This window comes from Prunus dulcis, chromosome 4, assembly GCF_902201215.1.
Source record: "Prunus dulcis chromosome 4, ALMONDv2, whole genome shotgun sequence".
NCBI classification, from domain to species: domain Eukaryota; kingdom Viridiplantae; phylum Streptophyta; class Magnoliopsida; order Rosales; family Rosaceae; genus Prunus; species Prunus dulcis.
The window spans coordinates 15,015,554-15,036,815 of NC_047653.1; the positions used below are offsets into that span (position 1 = coordinate 15,015,554).

General features: G+C 35.4%; 3 protein-coding genes across 3 annotated transcripts; all 3 read left to right on the forward strand.

Annotated features, from left to right (window-relative positions):
• Positions 1-1,525: 1,525 nt before the first annotated feature.
• LOC117624284 (glycerophosphodiester phosphodiesterase GDPDL3-like) lies at positions 1,526-8,295 on the forward strand. The gene is made up of 9 exons (XM_034355437.1): positions 1,526-1,804; positions 2,620-2,913; positions 4,103-4,218; positions 4,333-4,834; positions 5,159-5,197; positions 5,325-5,609; positions 6,187-6,329; positions 6,755-7,238; positions 7,646-8,295. The coding sequence occupies exons 1-9, from the start codon at positions 1,696-1,698 to the stop codon at positions 7,942-7,944; spliced, it is 2,271 nt and encodes a 756-aa protein (XP_034211328.1). The 5' UTR covers positions 1,526-1,695; the 3' UTR covers positions 7,945-8,295.
• Positions 8,296-9,755: 1,460 nt separating this feature from the next.
• LOC117625459 (exopolygalacturonase-like) lies at positions 9,756-11,895 on the forward strand. Its single transcript, XM_034357009.1, has 4 exons — positions 9,756-9,890; positions 10,084-10,308; positions 10,858-11,370; positions 11,653-11,895. Exons 1-4 carry the CDS (start codon positions 9,756-9,758, stop codon positions 11,893-11,895), a joined length of 1,116 nt encoding a protein of 371 aa, XP_034212900.1.
• A 1,571-nt stretch (positions 11,896-13,466) lies between these two features.
• On the forward strand, positions 13,467-16,014 carry LOC117625460 (palmitoyl-monogalactosyldiacylglycerol delta-7 desaturase, chloroplastic-like). Its single transcript, XM_034357011.1, has 6 exons — positions 13,467-13,484; positions 13,718-13,957; positions 14,152-14,292; positions 14,380-14,520; positions 15,580-15,686; positions 15,786-16,014. Exons 1-6 carry the CDS (start codon positions 13,467-13,469, stop codon positions 16,003-16,005), a joined length of 867 nt encoding a protein of 288 aa, XP_034212902.1. The 3' UTR covers positions 16,006-16,014.
• The last annotated feature ends 5,248 nt before the right edge of the window (positions 16,015-21,262 follow it).

Genomic DNA, 21,262 nt, shown 5'->3' on the forward strand with positions numbered 1-21,262 from the left:
TAGGAAAAAAAATATTTAAAATTTAAAATGAAAAAGAGAGTTTGCATTTGTGAATAATGTGAACTGATATTAGGATGGTTTGTCGGCCGCAGAAGACTTATTTTAGGAAGGTTCTGCAATGCAAACTCATTTCTTGTCTTGTAACTCATTTGACGTTATGTTTTTTCAGTCCAGTTGTCATTTAATAAGATTTTGTTTAAATTATCCTAAAAGAAAATTACTTATAAAACGAGGGAATATTTTGTTAGGTGTTTGAAACCATGGTCATGCTATATAGCCAAACTTAGGTTAGTCAACTTACAACTATCGTTTAAATATGTTAAAGATGTATTAAATCAGCACGTTAGCTGCCGATCATTCTTAGAGAGAACGAGTTCGTATGAGTCATACAACTTGTGTGTTTTGTGTGGAAAAGTTGTAATCAAAATATTAAAATCTTTTGTCACTGATCGTTTTTCCATTAAAGTATTTGGATGAGTTTATATTGTTCTTGTTCTACGTCTTGCAATCACATCGCGTTTTTTTAATGAAATTATTAAGAAAATGACAATAATTTTAGATCAAATTACATTTTTAGTCCTCTAGTGTTTTTCACCATAGATCCCGTTATTTTAAATTTCGGTATTTTTGGTCATGTAATTTTATTTTTTTATTTTCTAGTTTCTTTTTATAACCCATTTTAATATAAAGAAGCGCAAAGCATAAAGACACCTTCGAAAAGACAAATGGCAATAGCTCTGATCCCAGGCTAAATTGACTCTATATTTTTTTTTTTTAAAAAAAAAAAAAGAAGAAGAAAATTCTAAAATAAAGTTGTAACATGCAAAATCTATCTCCACCCACCCCAAGTTGTGTTGCTCTGGCTTGCAAACGGGCTCCGTTGTGCGTCCCCACCTTGAACGTGACCATGTTGCGCCTTCCGTTCCGCTGACCTGGTTTGTAACCGAATGATTGGGCGCCACGTGGACTTTGCCAGATTGGTGATGCCCATGTTGTGGCCCCCCCCCCACTCTAGCTGTCTCCAATCAGCGGATGATCAAATTGGTGCGCCTACCTAACTGGCTTGGGCTGCTGGCTCGAGCCGCGACGCAGCTCTGTTGACCAGTTGATTGAGGTGTCATTTTATTGTTGTAGAAATGGTTTTGATCTGCTGAGGGAGGTGTCATTTTATTGTTGTAGGGGCTCATGACGAAACATGTAGGCCCTCTCACTCTGGATCCTTTTCTCTGCTCTAAACTAAAACAGCTCCACTCAAAATGAGGCCAAGTTCCGACAAAGACCGTTGAGGCCTATTGCGCTCCCGGCTCACCGAAGCCGGCTCAGCTCGCTCACTGAAACAACGTGGAAGCGCGTAGTAATTAGACCAGGTTCTTCATTTGATGTAAACATTTCGTTTAATTAAATTAAACCAATACAACAAACCAAACATTAATTTAATTAATTTATTAATTACAAAAAAATAAATTACGAATAAAAATTATATAAGTAAAGGCCCGGAAAAGCCAGCCTGAAAAGGTTCAGCAGAGCTCGTTAACCTCTCTCTCTCTCTCTCTCTCTCTCTCTATTCTCAACTCTTCTCTCTCTGAGCTGAGCAAATCTCACACATTTTCCAAGAAGACCTGAACTGAACGACACCGTTTGGAGATCGCCGGAAGTTGTTGAGCTCTGTTACCGGCCGGCGAGGCCTCTCCGGCAATGTTTAACTCACGCGCTCTGGTTGTGCTAGCTCTTCTTCTCCACTCAGTGGTTGCTCTGGTCTCTGCTAAGGGATCTAACTCCACTAGTCAATGGAAAACACTTAGCGGTAAGCATCCATGATCTTCTGCTCTCAGGTTTCTCTCTCTGTGAGTGTGGCTCTCTTGCTTTCGTGTATTTTGCTTGTATTTTTTATTTTCTCCTCGGTTTTAATTTTGCCTTTGGTTGCTGGGAAAATGGAGGAAATTCTGAAACGGAAATTTGAGTTTTGTTTATTATTTCGGATTTTGTTGACGGTTTTGTTCCGTTGGTTCTCAAATTATGAAAGTGAGGGAAAAAATAGAAACTAGTTGTTCGGTATCTATATATAATGAGTGTGCATGTTTGAAGCAATTCACTACCAGTGTTTGAAATTAAGTCTACTGCTTCTTGCATATCGGGAATAAAAGTTTGCAAATTCATTATTCAAAGGAGAGGAAACTTGGAGAGCTTTGCATTTGTTTTTTTGTTTTTTTGGGTAAAGCTTTCTCCCCTTGGGTTTTTTTTTTTGGCAGCGGAAAGAAAGGCTTCTTGGTTTTATAAACAGAGAGGCTGAAAATGACATTGTGATAAAATTGGGTTTTCGTAAATATCTTGATTTTCAGGAATTGTGAAACATGGATTTTAAACTGCAGTCCCTTTTAATTGTAAACATCCTGAAGAGACGATATTTTAAAAGTTGTCATAATTTCCAGTGGTTGGAGATGGAAAGCATTGCTGGAATTTATTACTGCTCCCAATTGGGAGTTTACATTGTAGTACAATTTTTGCATCATCAAACGTATATAGGATTCAGACCGAAAAATAAGAAGAACAACAAACATATGTAGTGTTTTTCCCTCCACTTTATGTTCAGTGAACTAACTGGATTCATCTGGTTTGCAGGAGATGCTCCTTTGGTCATAGCACGTGGTGGCTTTTCAGGGCTCTTTCCTGGTTTTAGTTCAGCTGCGTTCAGTTTGGCATTGATCACGAGTGTACCTGATGTGGTCTTATGGTGTGACGTTCAGTTAACAAAGGATGAAGCTGGAATTTGCTTTCCAGATATCTTGCTGAATAATAATTCTGATGTTCAAGATGTTTTTGCAAAAAAGGATAAGACTTACTTAGTTAATGGGGCCAGTACCCATGGATGGTTTACTGTGGATTATACTCTCAATGACCTAGCAAATGTCTTTGGTGAGTGCAAATTGTCTGAATCTGTTTCCCTTATATTGTTAATGGTCATCTTAACACTCTCTTGCATGTGCAATTTATTTGGAAATTGAAGGATATGCTTTATTCATGCTGTTTTTAAGGAAATGATTTTTTTCCATTTATGTGTATGAGTCCATCATGGTACAAATGATTGAGAGGCCTTCACCAAGTCCCACAAGTGAATTTAACTTTTTTCCTGTCTTCTTCAGAGCAAACGGGCCACTCTGAACCCTTGCAAGAATTAGCTGGCCATGTTCCTCTATCATATTTTCCCTGTCATTTTGGAACTCTGAATTGTTGGTTTTTAGAGTTTTTAAAACATTCAAGTGAATCATCATAGCTTGCCCTATATCAAGTGATGCAATTGATATTTGTGGTAGCTCTTATCTTAGAGCATCCACAATGGGAGGGTGTATAAGGGGGTGTATGTTAAATATACACCCCTTGTCACCGAAATCATCTCCAATGGGGAGATGTAAAGAGTTGTAAACATACATCACCACCATGGAGATGTAAAATAAAATGCACATTTGCATCTATTTTTACATGTTTTGCAGGCGGGACCCACCCGAGAAAAGAGAGGAAAAATTATACATCTTAGATTTACATTGTTTCCCATTGGAGCAAAAAATGTATTTACACCCCCCCCCCCCAAACTGTGGATGCTCTTACAGTTTCCACACCAATGACCGAATATCCACGTTGCATCCAAGCTTATTTATTTCTTAAATCTGTTAAGGGATTTTTAGTGGAAGGTCTCTAGTTTTACTTTGGTATTAAGACTGATGCCATGTCATTTACTGTTCAATTTAATTTCAAGTTGACTTTTCAAACTAAGTGAGGTAAAAATTTACTACTAAACCTAACCCTTGTTAGAAACCTAAAAATCTCAATAAGAATCCAAAATCATTTTAATAAAATCCAAACATGTTATGTCAGATATACATATGATATAGTATTTGTTATTATGGTGCATAATATAATTAGTCTTAAAACAAATATGTCATATACATATACAGTATACAGTATATAATAATATCATATGGAATGTGTATCACATCCCTCCTCCCCCACTACTATCTATTATGGCGTTAGAAATGTATATATGCTAACTACGTCTTTTTGGTGGCATGCTCAATAATTTCTCACTGATTACTTGTTACCCATACAGTTACTCAAGGGGTATATTCTCGAACTAATAAGTTTGATGGCAATTTGTACCCAATTCTCACTGTCGAAGATGTGGCTACGCAATTGAAACCACCAGGCTTATGGTTGAATGTTCAGGTATATGATACACTACAGCTCTCCCGTCTTTAAACTTGTGGATTTTTGTTTTAACCTTTTCATTTAGATTTGTAATCTGTTTGAAGCAACTTATTTTCTCTATTGCTTTTGCAGCACGATATATTCTTCTCACAACACAACTTGAGTATGAGAAACTATGTGCTTTCTTTATCTAGAAAAGTGGTTGTCAATTATATCTCATCACCAGAGGTGGCCTTCCTGAACAGTATTAAAGCACGTGTTAGTCCAAGTGCAACAAAGCTGGTCTTTCGGTTTCTGGGACAAGATGACACAGAGCCTTCAACCAAGCAAAATTATGGTTCTCTATTAAAGAATCTCACATATATCAAGACATTTGCCTCAGGAATTCTAATTCCTAAAACTTACATATGGCCGGTCACCACAGATCTTTATTTAGAACCTCACACTTCAATTGTTTTGGATGCTCATAAAGCAGGGCTAACCGTGTTTGCATCAGATTTTGTAAATGACGTACCTTTAGCCTACAATTACAGTTACGATCCAGTGTCTGAGTACCTGAATTTTGTTGACAATGGTGATTTCAGTGTTGATGGTGTGCTGTCTGACTTCCCAATAACTCCATCAGAGGCCATAGGTAACTTATTTTCTTCCTGTTCATAAGAATTGTGCTAAGCTACATGTTATTATGTGCAAATTTTCAAGTATTGGATTATTATTTTTTTATCTTTTACCAAATACCCTTTGAAAGAAAATTATATTTTTCTAATGCAGCATATTATGAACAATTTTTTTTCTACAATGATCCCGTTTCTAACTTATGTAAGGTAGTTATAGATGCTTCGCAGATGATCACAAGGATATCTTGGAGTCATAGTGCAAGTGCTAAATTTTTGTTGCTCATTCCAATTTAAGCATTAAAGTTCTGCTTGATGACGATGTTATCTCTTAACTACTGCAGATTGTTTTGCTCACCTTGGAAATAATGCTTCAGGACAAGGTATGCCATTGTTTTATGGTGTTTCATCTGAGCTGATTTTCACGTGGTCTAATTCTATATTTTATTGATGTGCACAAACATCCGAGCATTATTGCTAATCTATCCTTTCATCTTTCTCATGCTCCAGCCAAGCCTTTGGTTATCTCGAAATATGGTGCAAGTGGAGACTTCCCTAGTTGTACTGACTTGGCATACTCGAAAGCAATTGAAGATGGTGTAGATGTACTTGATTGTCCCGTCCAAATTTCCAGGGATGGCATACCATTTTGCTCGAGCTCTATAAATCTTATAGATAGCACAACAGTTGCTCAATCAAGCTTTAGCAACCTCACAACAGTTATTCCAAACATTAAGGCTGGCAGTGGAATATATACGTTTAGCCTAACATGGGAAGACATTAAAAGCCTGACCCGTAAGTTGAAATAGAATTTCATTTGCTTGCTTTTCAGTGTGGTACCTTCAACTTTTATTGTTTGATATATTTCTCTGATCTCTTCACAAACCATAGAATCTTTTAGGGTATAAGAGATGTCATACGTAAATTCATTTCACACATTATGGTTGGACTCGAGGTAAAATGTTTTGCTTTATTTTTTATATCGGAGACTGGGGATAAATATTCTTCCTTTTTTCTTCTAAATGATTTACTGGAAAAAAGCCTACCAACTTTCTAATACAGTTGTATGTCTTGAGTGCTACTCTGTTTTTACTTTACACATAAGTGGTAAGAATCTTCTAAGTACTGTGGGCTCCAGAGGAAGAACACACATGAAAACTTGGCTTGGCATCCTAAATCCTTATATTCCATGTAGAGAGACCCTTTCAAGAATGTTTGTCCTAACCACTCTTCTAATTTTGCTCTTACATGTTTACCTGTGCTACTCAACTGGCATATTCTATTAATTGTACCTCAGAAGAATTCATGAACAAGAACTTTTTTCTTGAACATTCCTGTGTTAAATTTTAGTTGTTTCCTGTTTTAACTGCAGCAATTATATCAAATCCCTGGTCAACGTACACATTGTACCGGAGTCCAAGGACCAAAAATGCTGGCAAGTACTTGACATTATCTGATTTTTTGACCTTGGCACAGAAATCGAGCACTCTCTCTGGTGTCCTGATCGGCATAGAGGTCGGTATTTTCTCAAAATTTCACTGCTTGGTCTATGATTTCATGCTTTGATTGTTCGAAGATTCAGTATATCTTTTTTCTAATTGGGACTCCAAATAAACTTTTACTGTGTCTACCATTACTATGTCATTGTCATTCTCTCTTCTTTCTCTTCCTGTACTACTTTCCTTACAACTTCAAACATGGGCTTGGGGATCTTATTGAACTAGGTGGATCTGAGAGAACTAACTAGTGGTTGCAAATATGGCTGATCCAAGTGGAGTTACATTGTAAATGTCTCATCTACAGTCATTTGATTTGAACAGTGGGCTGGCTTGATGCTCAAAATTCTCTCTCATTATGGTCCAAAGTGACTTTTGTGCATTGCTACCCATATTCAAAGCTTTCTTATGATGGTGACATTTTATAGTACTGTTTTCTTTCAGCATGCAACGTATCTTGCAGAGGAGCAGAGATTAAGTGTAACTGATAAAGTCATTGCTGCATTGAGAAAAGCTGGTTTGGATAATCGGACAGCGCTAGATGTCAAGATTCAGTCCACTAATAGTTCTGTTCTAATGAAATTTAAAGAGAAAACCAATTATGGACGTGTTTACAAGATTGAAGAGAATATTGGTGATGCCCTTAGTTCATCTATTGAGGACATCAAGAAGTTTGCTGATTCTGTGGTCATCAACAAGGCCTCTATCTTTCCTGAAACTCAGGCATTCATCACTAGAGTAACTGATGTTGTACCAAAACTAAAAGCAGCTAAGCTTCCGGTTTATGTTGAACTCTTCAGCAATGAGTTTGTATCTCAAGCATGGGACTTCTTCTCAGATCCAACCGTGGAGATCAATTCATTTGTCGTGGGGGTCAATGTTGATGGTGTTATCACGGACTTCCCAAAAACGGCTGCGAGATACAAAAGTAAGTGTGTACTTCTATACAATTGTTTGCTGTTTGAATAATGTTGGATGCATTAGCACTCTGTAGATTATTATTGTTCTGCAAATCCATTGTTCTTTTGGTTAGATTACTGTGACATATTTTGATGCAATTAACCTTTCAAGTGATCAAATGTATGTTAAATTTCGGGAAACGTAATATATGTTGGTGTTATAAATTGCTCTTATGCCTCAGATATTCTACCAAGTCAGTTTTATGCTTATTAAAATATAGATAAAGAATTTATCACTAACAGCAATTTTTTATAGCTTGTCCTTTTATATATTTTTTACTGTTTGAGGCATCATTTGGGGTGAAATAAGCTGTCTTAAGGCTATCCATGTGTGCTGATCAATAGTAACTAATATTTTGGTGCGTGATTGTTGTAGGGAACCGGTGTTTAAGTGAAAAAGAAACACCTAGCTACATGAGCCCCATTCAGGCAGCCAGTTTGATACAAGTTGTGACGGCTGATTACTTGCCACCTGCTGAGGCCCCAAATCCACCCCTTACAACTACTGATGTGATCGAGCCACCTTTGCCTTCAGTTGAATCAGCCCAAGCTCCTGCCCCAACCAATAGTTCTACAGTAGGAGCTCCACCGCGACCGAACAGGCAGCCTAAGATTGCTGCTGGCTTCGTTCTCTCAACTCTGGCTATGCTTATTGCCACTCTTTTCTTGCTCTGAAATTGTGGTCTTGTTACTTTCCCATCTCATTGCTCTTGCTTGGAGCTTTTTGCCGAAAGAATATACAGGGCTGATCATTTATTTTTTTATTTTTCATCGTTAATTTTATTACTGAACAGCTGTGTATTCAGGCATTTGATGTTGTAGGTAATGCTCATTCTTCCCCTCCTCGTAAATTAAGGATACAGAGACTCTGAAACCACGTAGAAGTAGATATCATATCATCATCATCGGAATTGATCTTTTCTTTTTATTTGTTTTTGGTGGGTGTAATTGTACTCGTGAGATATTCTTTGGTCTGTTTGTACTAAGAAATATGGAAAATTGGGATTGTAAACCCTTTCTTTTTAATTTTGGCACGTTCTAAATGGACCCTAAATTGTTCACTAACCCAATAAAATCAAATTTATCCTAAATGCTTTCATTTTACCCTTTAACAAAAAAGAAAAAAAAGAAAAAAAAGAAAAAAAAGAAAAAGAAAGTTAGACAGAAGATTGGAACTGATCGGTATCAGATCCTAATTATCAACGGGGTGTTCGTTGGATTGGCCTGAATTTTTGGTGTGCTCGCAAATAGTCCTGGGTCCCTCTGTGTGTGAGTTTCCCCCTCCCTTTCTAACATTGGGAAAAAAATAAATAGATCAGATCCTAATTGTTCAAGGATTTATGTTGTAATTTGCTTTTATAAATAGTTCGAAGGAAATACAAGCTCATTTGAAGCCATGACTCAAGTTGATGTTCTAAAAAGGCTATCTATTGCCATTGATTCATTGCCACCGACTTACGGGCAATTTTCATTTATACATGCGCGTTGCCCTTTGTAGAGAGAATCACTCACATTAATTTCTTTGTATTTCTGGTTCAATACCCATTTTTATGCATGCGTGTTGACTTTGCACAAAGAGGTTATGATAGGAGTCCAGGAAATTAATTAGTAGGGTGGGATTTAATTAAGCCCTTGAAATAATTAAGTGAGTGATTGGAGTTAAAGCATAATATATATATACATATATGTATATAATTACCCTACTCCTATTGCAATGTCCTGCACTTGATTCTTCCTTCCCTAATATCGCTTGTACCAAAACAACATTAGAATACTAATTGTCAAAAAAGTAATAAGAACATACTTGAGTTGAAGTCCCACGAGATTGTGGTGTTGTCTACAAAAGAATATATATAATATTGAGTAATACTATACTTACCACATTCACATTTATGTACCTCATGATGTGGCATGTCCATATCACATGCCACATCAATAAAATCAATTAAGTGTGTTTTAATAAAGAAATTTTAATTAACATTGTTTTTTAAAGTGTTAATAAATCATAAAAGAAAAAGTTAAATAAATTTAATTGATCATATATATATATATATATATCTAATAAAGAAGAGGATTTAATTCAAAATTTGTTTTGTCTCCCAGCATATACGTTGACTTTCTCTAATAGCAAATCAAATCTCCTTTATAAAGAAAAAAAATAAAAATTACAAAAACGTCTATATTGGAAGAAGAAGAAAGCGTACCATAGGCAGTAATGCTATCATATTCAATAAATTTTGGCTTAAAATCAACCTTACAATTAGCCCTTCTTCTGATACATATCAAATATTAGCAAATTAATCAAAAATAAAAAACTTTAATTTGCGATTAATCCCCCTTAAAACAAGCTAATTAATTAAAGCAAAAAAAAAAAAAAAAAAAAATCTTGTGGCAGTACCATTCCATTTCTATCTGCACAAACAGCCTATAAAAAAACACGCATATGCATTGTAGACATATGAATTGAACACTTGCAAAAAAAAAAAATGGGCTCCAAATTTGTGCAATTTGTTTGCCGAGTGCTCTTGCTAGTATCCATTGTCAAAGTTGGAGCTCAGCAAGCAGTTTTTGATGTGATGAATCACGGCGGCGTTGCGGATGGAAAAACTGATAACAGCAAGGTAATTGTTATGAGTTTATCTTAATCCAGAATTAAGATTATGATGAAGATGTAAATTTGTTTAGTCTAATTAATTAATTAATTAATTTTTAATTTTTAATTCTAGGTTTTCACTGATGTATGGAATCAAGCTTGCCAAAACAATGGAGGTGGTGTGGTCTTATTTCCAACTGGGACATACTTTGTGGAACCAGTGGTTTTGTATGGGGGGATGCAAGGGACCAATTGGGGTGCAGATAGAGGGGACCCTACTGGCTCCCGAGGAGCTGGAATCTTCGGTTGATATCGACCATTGGATCGCCTTCCAATACGTTGATAACTTGGTAATCAATGGTGGTGGTTCACTTGATGGACAAGGACCCTCTGCTTGGCCCTTCAACGACTGCTTGAAAAATCCACAGTGCAAGCGACTTCCTACTGTAAGTTCTTGCGCTTGATTTGTTCAAAATATATGTCACCGTATCATGGTCTTGCATGAGAAATGAGCTTTTATGAATTTTTCTAATTAAGTATTGCTAAGAGTGCATGAATTACTTCTCTAATAGAGCTAAGATATACTCGTATAAACGCTATATACTCTTATAAACGCTCTCTTTCTCTATTAGAGATTTACGTACTTTATTCATAAATATGATTGTGGAGAAACTTATTATTTTTTATGTAGAATAAGCATAGATATTATTTGATGTACAAAGCAATGATGTGTTGAATATATATAGGTAAAATTTCTTCAGTACCCAAACACAATAACATGTTGAATTGATATGGAGAAACTTAGCATTTTAAAATGTAGTTCATGTCTGTTTTAAAATTACGCATAATTATTGTAATCAAATTTAATTGACCTTATTTGTTTCACATAATGTGGGAAAGTAATACGGTTAGAAAATATGAGTTTGTTAGCATTATTTCTTTTTAATATGTATGCCGGTTCTAATGTTTGTGTTTCCTCTTTTCTTTTTGGTCAGTCACTGCGATTGGATTTCGTCACTAATGCAAGCATAGATCGCATAACATCGATCAACAGCAAGAACGTGCACATCAACATTTTCGCATCCCAAAACATAACAATTAGCAACATCAAGATATCAGCTCCCGGCGACAGCCCCAACACCGACGGCATCCACCTTGGTTCATCACACAATATCCAGATCTTGGACTCGGTGATCGCCACTGGCGACGATTGCATATCCTTTAGCACCGGAACAAACAACGTGAACATTAGCGGCGTTCGCTGTGGACCGGGCCACGGAATCAGCATTGGAAGCCTTGGCAAGGTTGATGGCGACGATGTTTCATTCGTGGACATAAGAAACTGCAGTTTCGTCGGCACTCAAAATGGAGTGAGAGTCAAAACATGGGCTCCCTCTGAAGCAGGCACAGTTTCACATCTTAACGTTGAGAACATTGAAATGGATAATGTCGAAAACCCTATCATCATCGATCAACAATATTGCCCTTCTCGTAGTTGCAATGCAGAGGTAAGTGATAACTATAAACTATGTGATATGTGAGTTAATAACTATGATTAATTATTTTAATTAAAATGTTAAGAATTGAAATTGATTCCCTTCCAGATATATGCTCATTAAAATCATTCCGTTACTTTCTATCATCAACTCATTCGTTCCATAGAAGCTGCGTTGCGTGGGAACCAAAGTTGTTAAGAGATTGATGATAGAAATGGAAAGCTTTAATGAGGATAAATATAGTTGATTATAAATGTATACAATTGGGTTAATTGCTTTTTTTATTGTGTGCAGGAATTCTCCAAAGTTCAGATTAAAGATGTTAAGTTTAAAAACATTTGGGGAACTTCAAGCACAAAATATGTTGTTACTCTCAAATGTAGCCAAACTTCACCCTGCCAGGAGATTGAGCTGACGGACATCAACCTAAATTACAATGGTCTTGAAGGATCGGGTGTATCAGCATGCTCAAACGTAGAAGTTGAAGCTTATGGCCAACAAACACCCCCGGCTTGCACAGAAAAGATAATGATGTAAGGCCCCAAAAACCAAACAAAAAAATGTGGATTAAGTCAGTTAACTAGGATAGTGAGCCTAACCTCTTTGCATCAAAATTTGAATCCTCCTCTTTAGTAGATTAGATTAATTTAGTGTAATTTAGACTATCGTTGTATTTAAAAAAGAAGAAGAGGTTTTTGCACATATACCACTTGGACTAAAGGGGTTGTGTGTAAATACCACCTAATTTTTTTTTTTTTTGGGGTTAATGTCACACCTAAACTTTGCATTCAATTAAGGACTACACAAATTTGATTTTATCAATTAAATAAAAAGGACACTGAATAATAGGGTCCACTGTAATTCTTTATGTAAGTCTTCAACCTATAGTTGTTTTTTTTTGGAAGGAAAATTCTTTGATTTGGTAGGAAATACAAAAGTTGTGGACTTCGATGGTTTCTTGAGTAGTTTCTATGACAAATTCAATTCCAGTTAAGGTTTTCTTCTCAACTTCCAAAACAGAGATCATGTTCACACTACAAAAAAAAAAAGAGAGAGCAGTAGTTACTAAATTTTGCGTGACTATTGCCCTATTAGTTACTATTTTTAGTGACAAATGCCAACAGTGACGATGGTCACAATTAGAGCGTTCGTTACATACGCCTCCGAACTTTTGCTCTTTGTTACGAATGAAAGAGTTTGGTGACACAAATTATTGACTTTCTATAGCTGCAATTAAGAGCTGAATATCATTTCAAATCATAATATTTTATTATTTTGTTTGATTTGACTGACAAATATTAATTCTCGTATTTATATTTGTATTTGTATAATAAGTGAGTGTATAGCTTGTGTATTATATTCCTAAAAAAAACAATTTCTAATTACCTTTCATTTTCCAAAAAATAATTTAAAAGATTATATTAGCCAATTTTACAACATATTGTTCAAAGTCAACAGTATTTCCATTCAGGAATCCAAATTCAAGCTCTGTCTTTGTGTAAATACATAAGGCAAGGCCTTGCAAAGGTAACTGCGAGCAAGTATTGAGCAATTCCATCCTTCCTTCCCACAACTGAATCATTAATAGATCCTGAAAGAGATTTTATTCACCGGCTACTGATATCAGTATTTTCAGTTTGGTATATAATGAAGAACAAAAATAACTTAACCTTTGAATCCAGCAATAGCAACATGTCTGTACATCCATATTATATCTCTCTCCAATCTCATCGCATGTCTTCCTGCAAAGAACATATAAAAACAAAACATTGAATTTAACACTAAATATTTTTCTTCATTTTCTCAGTAACCAAACAAAAAATATAGCGAGGATTTTGCTAACCACGGTTGCTTACGTGAGTTCGTATCCTTGCAGTTGAGAGCATATATTGCGATGACAGTGCAGTAACTATCGTACTGAGTATTCAGAAGGTGGTGGTTATTACGCCACCCACCTAAATTATTAATATCAATATCCCAATTTTACATCTACCAAGATGATATATGGCAGAGTGGGGAATAAATATAATATATTAATTGTTCCATGCTTTCTTGCGCCACTTGTGGTCAGCTGAATTATAAGGAATTTAGATTTATGGCATGTTTCGATGAAGAACTTAAACATGGTATTTATACCAAATTCAGGTTTTAAGAAATAGTATATTATGATTTCGTTATAAATTTCACCTAGATTTTGTTTCTTAAAAATTCCAAAACATGTGTCACATCATTAATTTAACAGAAAATTTGACGGAAGTTAAAAGTAAAGACTATTTTGATATGTAGAGGCTAACTTTAAGGACCATTAGTTTCACAAAAAAACATTAGGGACGAAAATGATAATTTTGAAAACCTCAAGGAAATAAAATGGAATATACAAGACATATCCACAGTGGTTGTGTTTTTGGCTTTGCATTGCCTTTGTTTATTTGCACCCTTTCATTTCAACTGGGGTGCATTTTGGGTGGCTATGGCTCTCTATTTTTTGACTGTTTTAGGAGTGACTCTCTCTTACCATAGAAATCTTGCTCACAGGAGTTTCACCCTTCCAAAATGGCTCGAGTACTCCTTTGCCTACTGTGGGGTTCTGTCACTTCAGGTATATAATATGTAGATACATAAAATTATTCTGATCCATCTATAAAAAAATAAAAATAAATAAATAAATAAAAAGGCGTGACTGGAAAAGGATTTCTTGTGATCATGAACGTTTCGTATGTTTTTTTTCACTGTATTAGCTAGCTGTTACTTAGTAGAAAGATAAAATATGGCGTCTGTTTTTTGGGTTTGCAGGGTAGTCCGATTGAATGGGTGAGTACACACCGGTACCACCATCAGTTTACTGATACAGAGAAAGACCCTCACAGCCCCATCAAGGGTTTTTGGCATAGTCACATGGGTTGGATCTTTGATAGCAGTTATCGGTTTGGACAAGTAGAAAACAAATCTCTCTCTCTCTCTCTCTCTCTCTCTCTCTCTCATACATACTTCGTTATTTTTATTTAAATGAGAAATTTGCAGCATGGTGGCCTGAAGAACGTTGAAGATTTGAAAAAGCAGCTTTTCTATAGGTTTCTTCGTCATACTTACGTTCTACATTCAGTTCTTCTTGGAGGTTTACTGTATGCTGCGGGTGGATTTTCCTTCTTGGTTTGGGGAATGGTGAGATTGCTTGCTTACTGGTTAATTTCTATTAAATTTAAATTGGAACTTATGGTCTTTAAAAATTTATATCCAAAAAGTAAGTACAGTGGAAACTGTATATAGCATCATGTTTCAGTAGTTTCTAAAAATACTCGCAAATTCTTCTCACAAATTTATCATTATATAATCTTTCTTTATATAATGGTCTTGGACATGCAACTTTGACACCTCATTCGCATACATACAGTTTTAATTAAACAACCTATGCTAATGAGTCAATAAATACATCGCGGGAATTGACTCCTCGTTCCGGAAGTATATATCAAAGTTCAAAATGTGGAATTTAAAAATTTGGGACTGCATATATGGGCTTAGTCAAGTTGAATAAAGTAGATGTGCTCCTCACTCTTCACTCGAGTTCAAATCCCTCTTTCTGTATTTGAATTTTATTTTTATTTTTTCGACCTCCCTCACCTCCCTCCTCTACTATGTTATATTTAATATATAATATTATATACACTTAATAATCGACAACTTGTAATTTAAGTTAATGGTCTATTTAAAATAAATTAGACATGATTAAGTTCAAAATATTGAACTCTAACACAAAAGTTTTAAATCATAGGTACTTGATATACTTTATTTTCTATTTTGATTCCCCCCAATCTTACAATTCTAGCTCCACCACTGACTAGAAGTGATTGAGGCAGGAAGTGGCTGGCGGGTATGGGGTTGTAACACCAGAAGTGACCAACACTAGAATTAGTTGTGGCTAATTAGGTGGTGCGTGCCGATGGTGGTTTTGTTTGTGCCTACATGTGGTTTTTTTAAATATTAAAATCGCATTGTTTTGGGATTTTTAAGAAACAAAATTTAGGTGGACTTTAGAAACATAAAATTTACGACCTTTTCATATTCTAAATTTCTTTCATGCTGAATTAAAAACTTCTTTGTTTATCAACCCAATTTATAATGAAATCATAATATATCATTCCTTTAAACATGAATTTTGTCTAAATACCTTGTTTAACTTCTCCATCAAAATATGTTCTAAATCTAAATTCCTTATAATTTTAGGGGGTGAGGATGGTATTTGCTTTCCACAACACTTTTCTAGTTAATTCAGCTTGCCACATGTGGGGAAAGAAACCATGGAACACCGGTGATGCGTCTAGGAACAATTGGTATATTGTATTATTTATTTCCCACTCTGCCATATTTCATCTTGCTAGATGTAAAATTGGGATTTTAATATGTTTTATACACAATCTTTAATAATTTAGGTGGGTGGCACTGTTAGTGCTTGGAGAAGGGTGGCATAATAACCACCATGCTTTTGAATACTCAGCTCGACAAGGGCTAGAATGGTGGCAATTTGATTTTACTTGGTGCATAATAAAATTTCTTCAAGCTATTGGATTGGCAACAGATGTGAAGGTCCCAACTCAAATTCAAAAGCAACGAAAAGCTTCAAAGAGTAGAATCCTGGCTACTCAAAAATAGGCTTTGAAGATTTACCCTACTATGGATATGATGGATAATTATATCTTCAAATCCTATATGCATTTGTAATGGGGTGGATTCTGGGATTAGTTTTGTATTTCTATGGCTTCTAAAATAATCACTTATAATCATATTGTGGAAAAATCAGCTATGAAAATTGTTTAATTCTGGCATATGGAAGTAATTTTCTGTATTATGAATAAAATTGACCCCATGTTGAAAGTGTGTTTAGTTAATTGTTTAGTAAAAAAAAAAGTTACTTTCATTTGCATTTACACTGATTAGTTAAGATTAAAATAAGAGTTAATATTATGCATATATCTCATGAAATTTCTTTTGTTTTCATATAACTTCTTGAGGTTTTGAAAATTACACGAACACCCTTTGAGGTTTTGAAAATTATATATATTAATTTGGCCAATTTGCATTCTTCTTGTCGGCAACAAAACAACAAAGGGCCATATGGCCTTTTTCAATAATTTCATTATCCCTTTCCAGCCAAAGTCTATTTTATCTTTGAGATTAATTATTCTATCAAGCTTTCCTCTTCAAAAAGAACTAGTGCATCCTTCCAGCCACACCTTCTGATCCAAATTACCCCATTTTATCAGTCACCCAATCTCATAACACCTTCAGCTGCATCTCGACTAGAAGGGCACTGTTCATTCGTTTTGATTTAGTTCTGTGATGGTAGGACAAAGTTTTCCATTAGTTCGAGAACCATTTGTGGTCAACAAGTCAACTTTTTTTTGGTGTGCGAGCGTGCCACTGTTAGCAGTTTAAAAATCTTAACAGACTTATGAAAAATAGATAACTTGTGGCCCAAGTGACTGACTTTAAACAAGTGATTGTGAATTTAAGTGAGGAATATCTCATAAGTAAGTTCTTTTCTTGCCTCAGACTAGTGAGGACTTCACAATTTCTCACAGTAAACTAGTAGTTCTGGCCAAAATGAATATTAAAATAAGAGTTAATTATACATACATCTCATGAGATTTCTTTTGTTTTCACATAACCCCTTGAGGTTTTGAAAATTACACGACCACCCCCTTGAGATTTCGAAAACATTACATGTTACCCCCTTGATAGAGTTTGAGAAAGAAAGGAAAAAGTACATGTTCGTGTCTTATCTTCCAATACTCATTATAAGCAGTTGGGCCAGAGAATCATCCCACTCATCCTATTCCATGTTTTTACTTATGTTTTATGGAATATATGCAGGCCCAATTCATGGCCTATACTTCTTTTCATGCAGGCCCTACCCATAGACTACGCGAGTTCGGTGATGGCATAGGGCCCCAAAAATTGGGCCTCCTATAAAACCTTTTAGCCCAAGAAATATAGTAGCAAAAAGGGCATTTTATTTGTGTAATTTATGCTTTTTGGGATTTATTCTGAAATGTTTTGGCATTTTTCTTTATTTTTCATATAGTTAGTCTCTTTTACTTAAATTAACCAACTTAGCACCTAAACTGAGAATTTTTTTATAATTATTTTTCATTCGGAATGAGGTAAGTGTTGAACATAAAAGGCCTCAACTTTTATTTCTGCCCAGGACCTCCAAAATCAATGAACCAACCTTGTTGGCATGTCTATCAGAGGTGCCTTCTTGTGCGTTCAAGTGACATCATTTTCACCGAAGTGTGTGTGTCTTTTTTTGTTTTGTTTTTTGTTTTGTTTTATAATGTATGGAAAAAAGGGAACTAATATGTAATAAGGTGTGCGTTGTGTTTTTTTGTCTTGGTATAGGTGTTAATTTTGTTGACGTGAGTTAACCTACTAAATCAAGGAGATTTATTTCATACGTTAATTAGGTGATTTACTTCATTGTTTTATATAGTTGACACATCCTTGTATAATTAGAGGATATTCTCCTAATTGTAAAGCACCCTTGTAAACTATATATACCTCCTCATGAAGAAGAATACAATTAACTTGAAGTATTCAAACCAAATATCATATTTTAGAATGGTATCAGAGCAATCGATGCTAAGTTATGCTTGAATAGATGCACTATCTCTACTAGAGATTTAAGTGTTTCATTCATAAATATGCTTGTGGAGAGAATTCCTTATATATATATATATATATATATATATTTTATGATGGTCTATTTGCTTTTTTGACGAATCACTTCCTTGTCTCCTGTTTATTTCTTGTAAACACAACCTATTCTGATGGAGAGCCCTTACGAGCATAGAAAGGAAAATTTTGGCCCCCGTTTTTCGGTATTTAAATGGTTATGAGTGTTCTTCTGATTAACCCATTTTTCCTACTTCCCATCACTTCCTCTGCCTCAGTTGAAAACTCTGGCTTTCAGAGTCATATGGGCTTTCTTATGAGAGAAAGATCTTCCAAAATATATGTTGATTTGAACTCTGGAATTGAGATCAACGGTGTTGATCAAATTTTTGGGCCTTTGAAGAGATTTAAAGCCGGGCCTAATCTTAAAATCAATTAAAAACTGACTTGTCCGAATTAAATCATCATTTAATGGCAATTAATATTTAATATGTGAATTTAATTCTTGCTAATTGGTTTACAAAGGCCTGAGCCCTTAAAATCATCTGGGCTGATTTTTGACTTCCATAAACAAAACCCAAGCTCCTGCTTTTGACACAGGCCAATAAAAATTGGGCTGGCGCGTGTATTGTAGGCCCAAACAGACACCAAAGACGTAACGAGACCAACCTTCGAGAGGTGAGCTACACCCCAACTGGTAAATCATCTTTCTTGGACTAATATTTATTATTTGCACGTATTATCAACGTGGTCTTTTCACAGCAACAACATCAAATTGTTGTTGATTGGTTTCGCTTTTATTTGTCTTTTATATTTCAATACATATGTGGTTTTGTTTTTGTTTACATCTGGGATTCAGTAGGTATAGGGGTTGGTTGGACCGTTGGACATATGGCATCCATAGAAATGAGAGTCTTAGAAGAGGGTTTGTGATAAGAGCCGTGGGGAGGGTGAAAAAGGAAGGAGAAGATTGAGCTCATTAAAGATAGGGAAGCATAAGTGATACGGTAAAGCATGTGATTCTTGATAGTAGACTTTGATTGAGCTCATTAAAGTGGTTACCTCTCCACCACCACCACCATGCCCTCCTCCATCCCTACAAAAGTTTAGGTGTATTTAAAAAATCTTTGATTTTGAAGGAAATACCAAAGTTGACAAAATCATGCTTCTCCCTACTATTTTTTCAGTTTAGATTAGTTATTAATGATCCTATATCTTGGGTTCACTGGCACCACCACTCTCACCACTAGGGATGGCCACCCCAAAAACCTTCCCCACCCCTCCCAAACTTTTCAGTTTGAATAATTTTCACAGAAAATGTTAAACCCATTGCAATTATAATCAATAAAATAAGAGAATTTTAAGTCGCGCATGATTATAAAATTAAGAAAAAATAATGTCACACACACACGGGAGCACATACAAAGAGGTTAGCATTGTGTTCTTGTACTTGCAGGGATGACAATGGGTCGAATTGGGGGTGGGTTTGCCATTCCCATCCCCATCCCCATCCCCGTTAAGTTTTTATCCCTCATTCTCGCCTTCATATCAACAATATTCATAGCGGGGATTCCCCATTCTCACCTTCATTGGTGAATGGGTTCCCTGACCCGCCCCATTAATACGGAAGAAAAAACCAATTATAACTACGTTGTTGAAAAAAAGAAGAAGTATCAAGGCAAGATAATGAGTTGTATGGCTTAAGATAATATACAAATGTTTATATATGGACTGGAAATTAACTAAATAAATAAGTTGTGGCTTAAGATTTGTATACATTATATAAATATATAATATAATAATAGAAAATATACTATAATAACATATTTATATATACTATAATATATATGTTCTAAACAGGGAGGGTGCGGGTTGGGGATTAAAATACCATCCAGCCTCTCCCCGAACATTATATCCAAAAAATTCTTCATACCCGTCTACATATCCGTTTTTATCCTTTATACCCGACCAATTAAAGTCGAATTCTAGCGAAAATCCTTATCTGTGGGAAAAATTGCCATCCCTACACTGTGGTGCACACATTGAGATGACAAGAAGTCCGTAAGTTATTCAGATAAAAAAAGAAAAGTTAAGGTATTAAATTACGAAGCTATATTATGTGAGGGCCGGACCAATTATTGACCCCACTCATCATATGCGATTCCACTCTAGTCCAAAGCTACCAACACATGTTTTTTAGCAGATGCTTTGTTTTACAAGCAAGCAAGGTGCGTAGTATGCTATAAATACTCTCCACAATGCCCATCTTCTTTTGCCAAACTCAGATCATCAGAATTATATATTATATATATTTAAGATGGGGCTTTTGGGCATGTTTTTTATGAATTCATGTGGAGAGTTTTGGGGGAGGACATGGAACATGCAAGACGTATTCACATTGGGTGTGATTTTGGCCTGGCATTCTCTTTGTGCATTTGCGCCCTTTCATTTCAATTGGCCTGCATTTTGGGTGGCCGTCACTTTGTACGTTGTGACGGCTTTAGGAATCATACTGTGCTACCATAGAACTCTTACCCACAGAGGTTTGAGGCTTCCAAAATGGCTCGAGTACCTCTTTGCCTATTGTGGTGTTCTGTCACTTTAGGTGTGTGTATATATATATATAATCTGAAACGCTTATTTTGCTTAAAAGTGTAGGAAAGTTTCTAAATTTTAAATCTATTTTAAAGGTTCGTACATGAACTATTAATGATTTATATAATCATACACAAATTCGAATAAAACTCTACAAATTGCTTCTTCCTTTAATCAGACTTTTAGTAAATTTGTTACGTGCATACGTGGAAAATTGTAGGTCCCGCTTTTATGCTTTATGTGGATTCTATATAGACAAAAGCTGTTACAAAATTTGAATATTCTCTTTCACCTCTATGAAACGTAATCTTGGTAATGACTTTTTTACTTACAGAAAATGAATTATAACCACATAGAGAAAAACTAGAAACAAGACGTGTAAAAAAAAATAGTTATTTCATGTTATGTATAATCTCGGTAATATTTATAACTTTCACTATATTATTCTATAATTCTATCTATGATAACGCACTTAACCAAAAGGTTATAATGAAAAAATATACATATATTATTCGAGGATTTGTTGGTGTGTTTGGATTTTCAGGGTAGTCCAATTGAATGGGTGAGTAACCATCGGTATCACCATCAGTTTACTGACACAGAGAAGGACCCTCACAGCCCCATCCAGAGCGTATGGCAT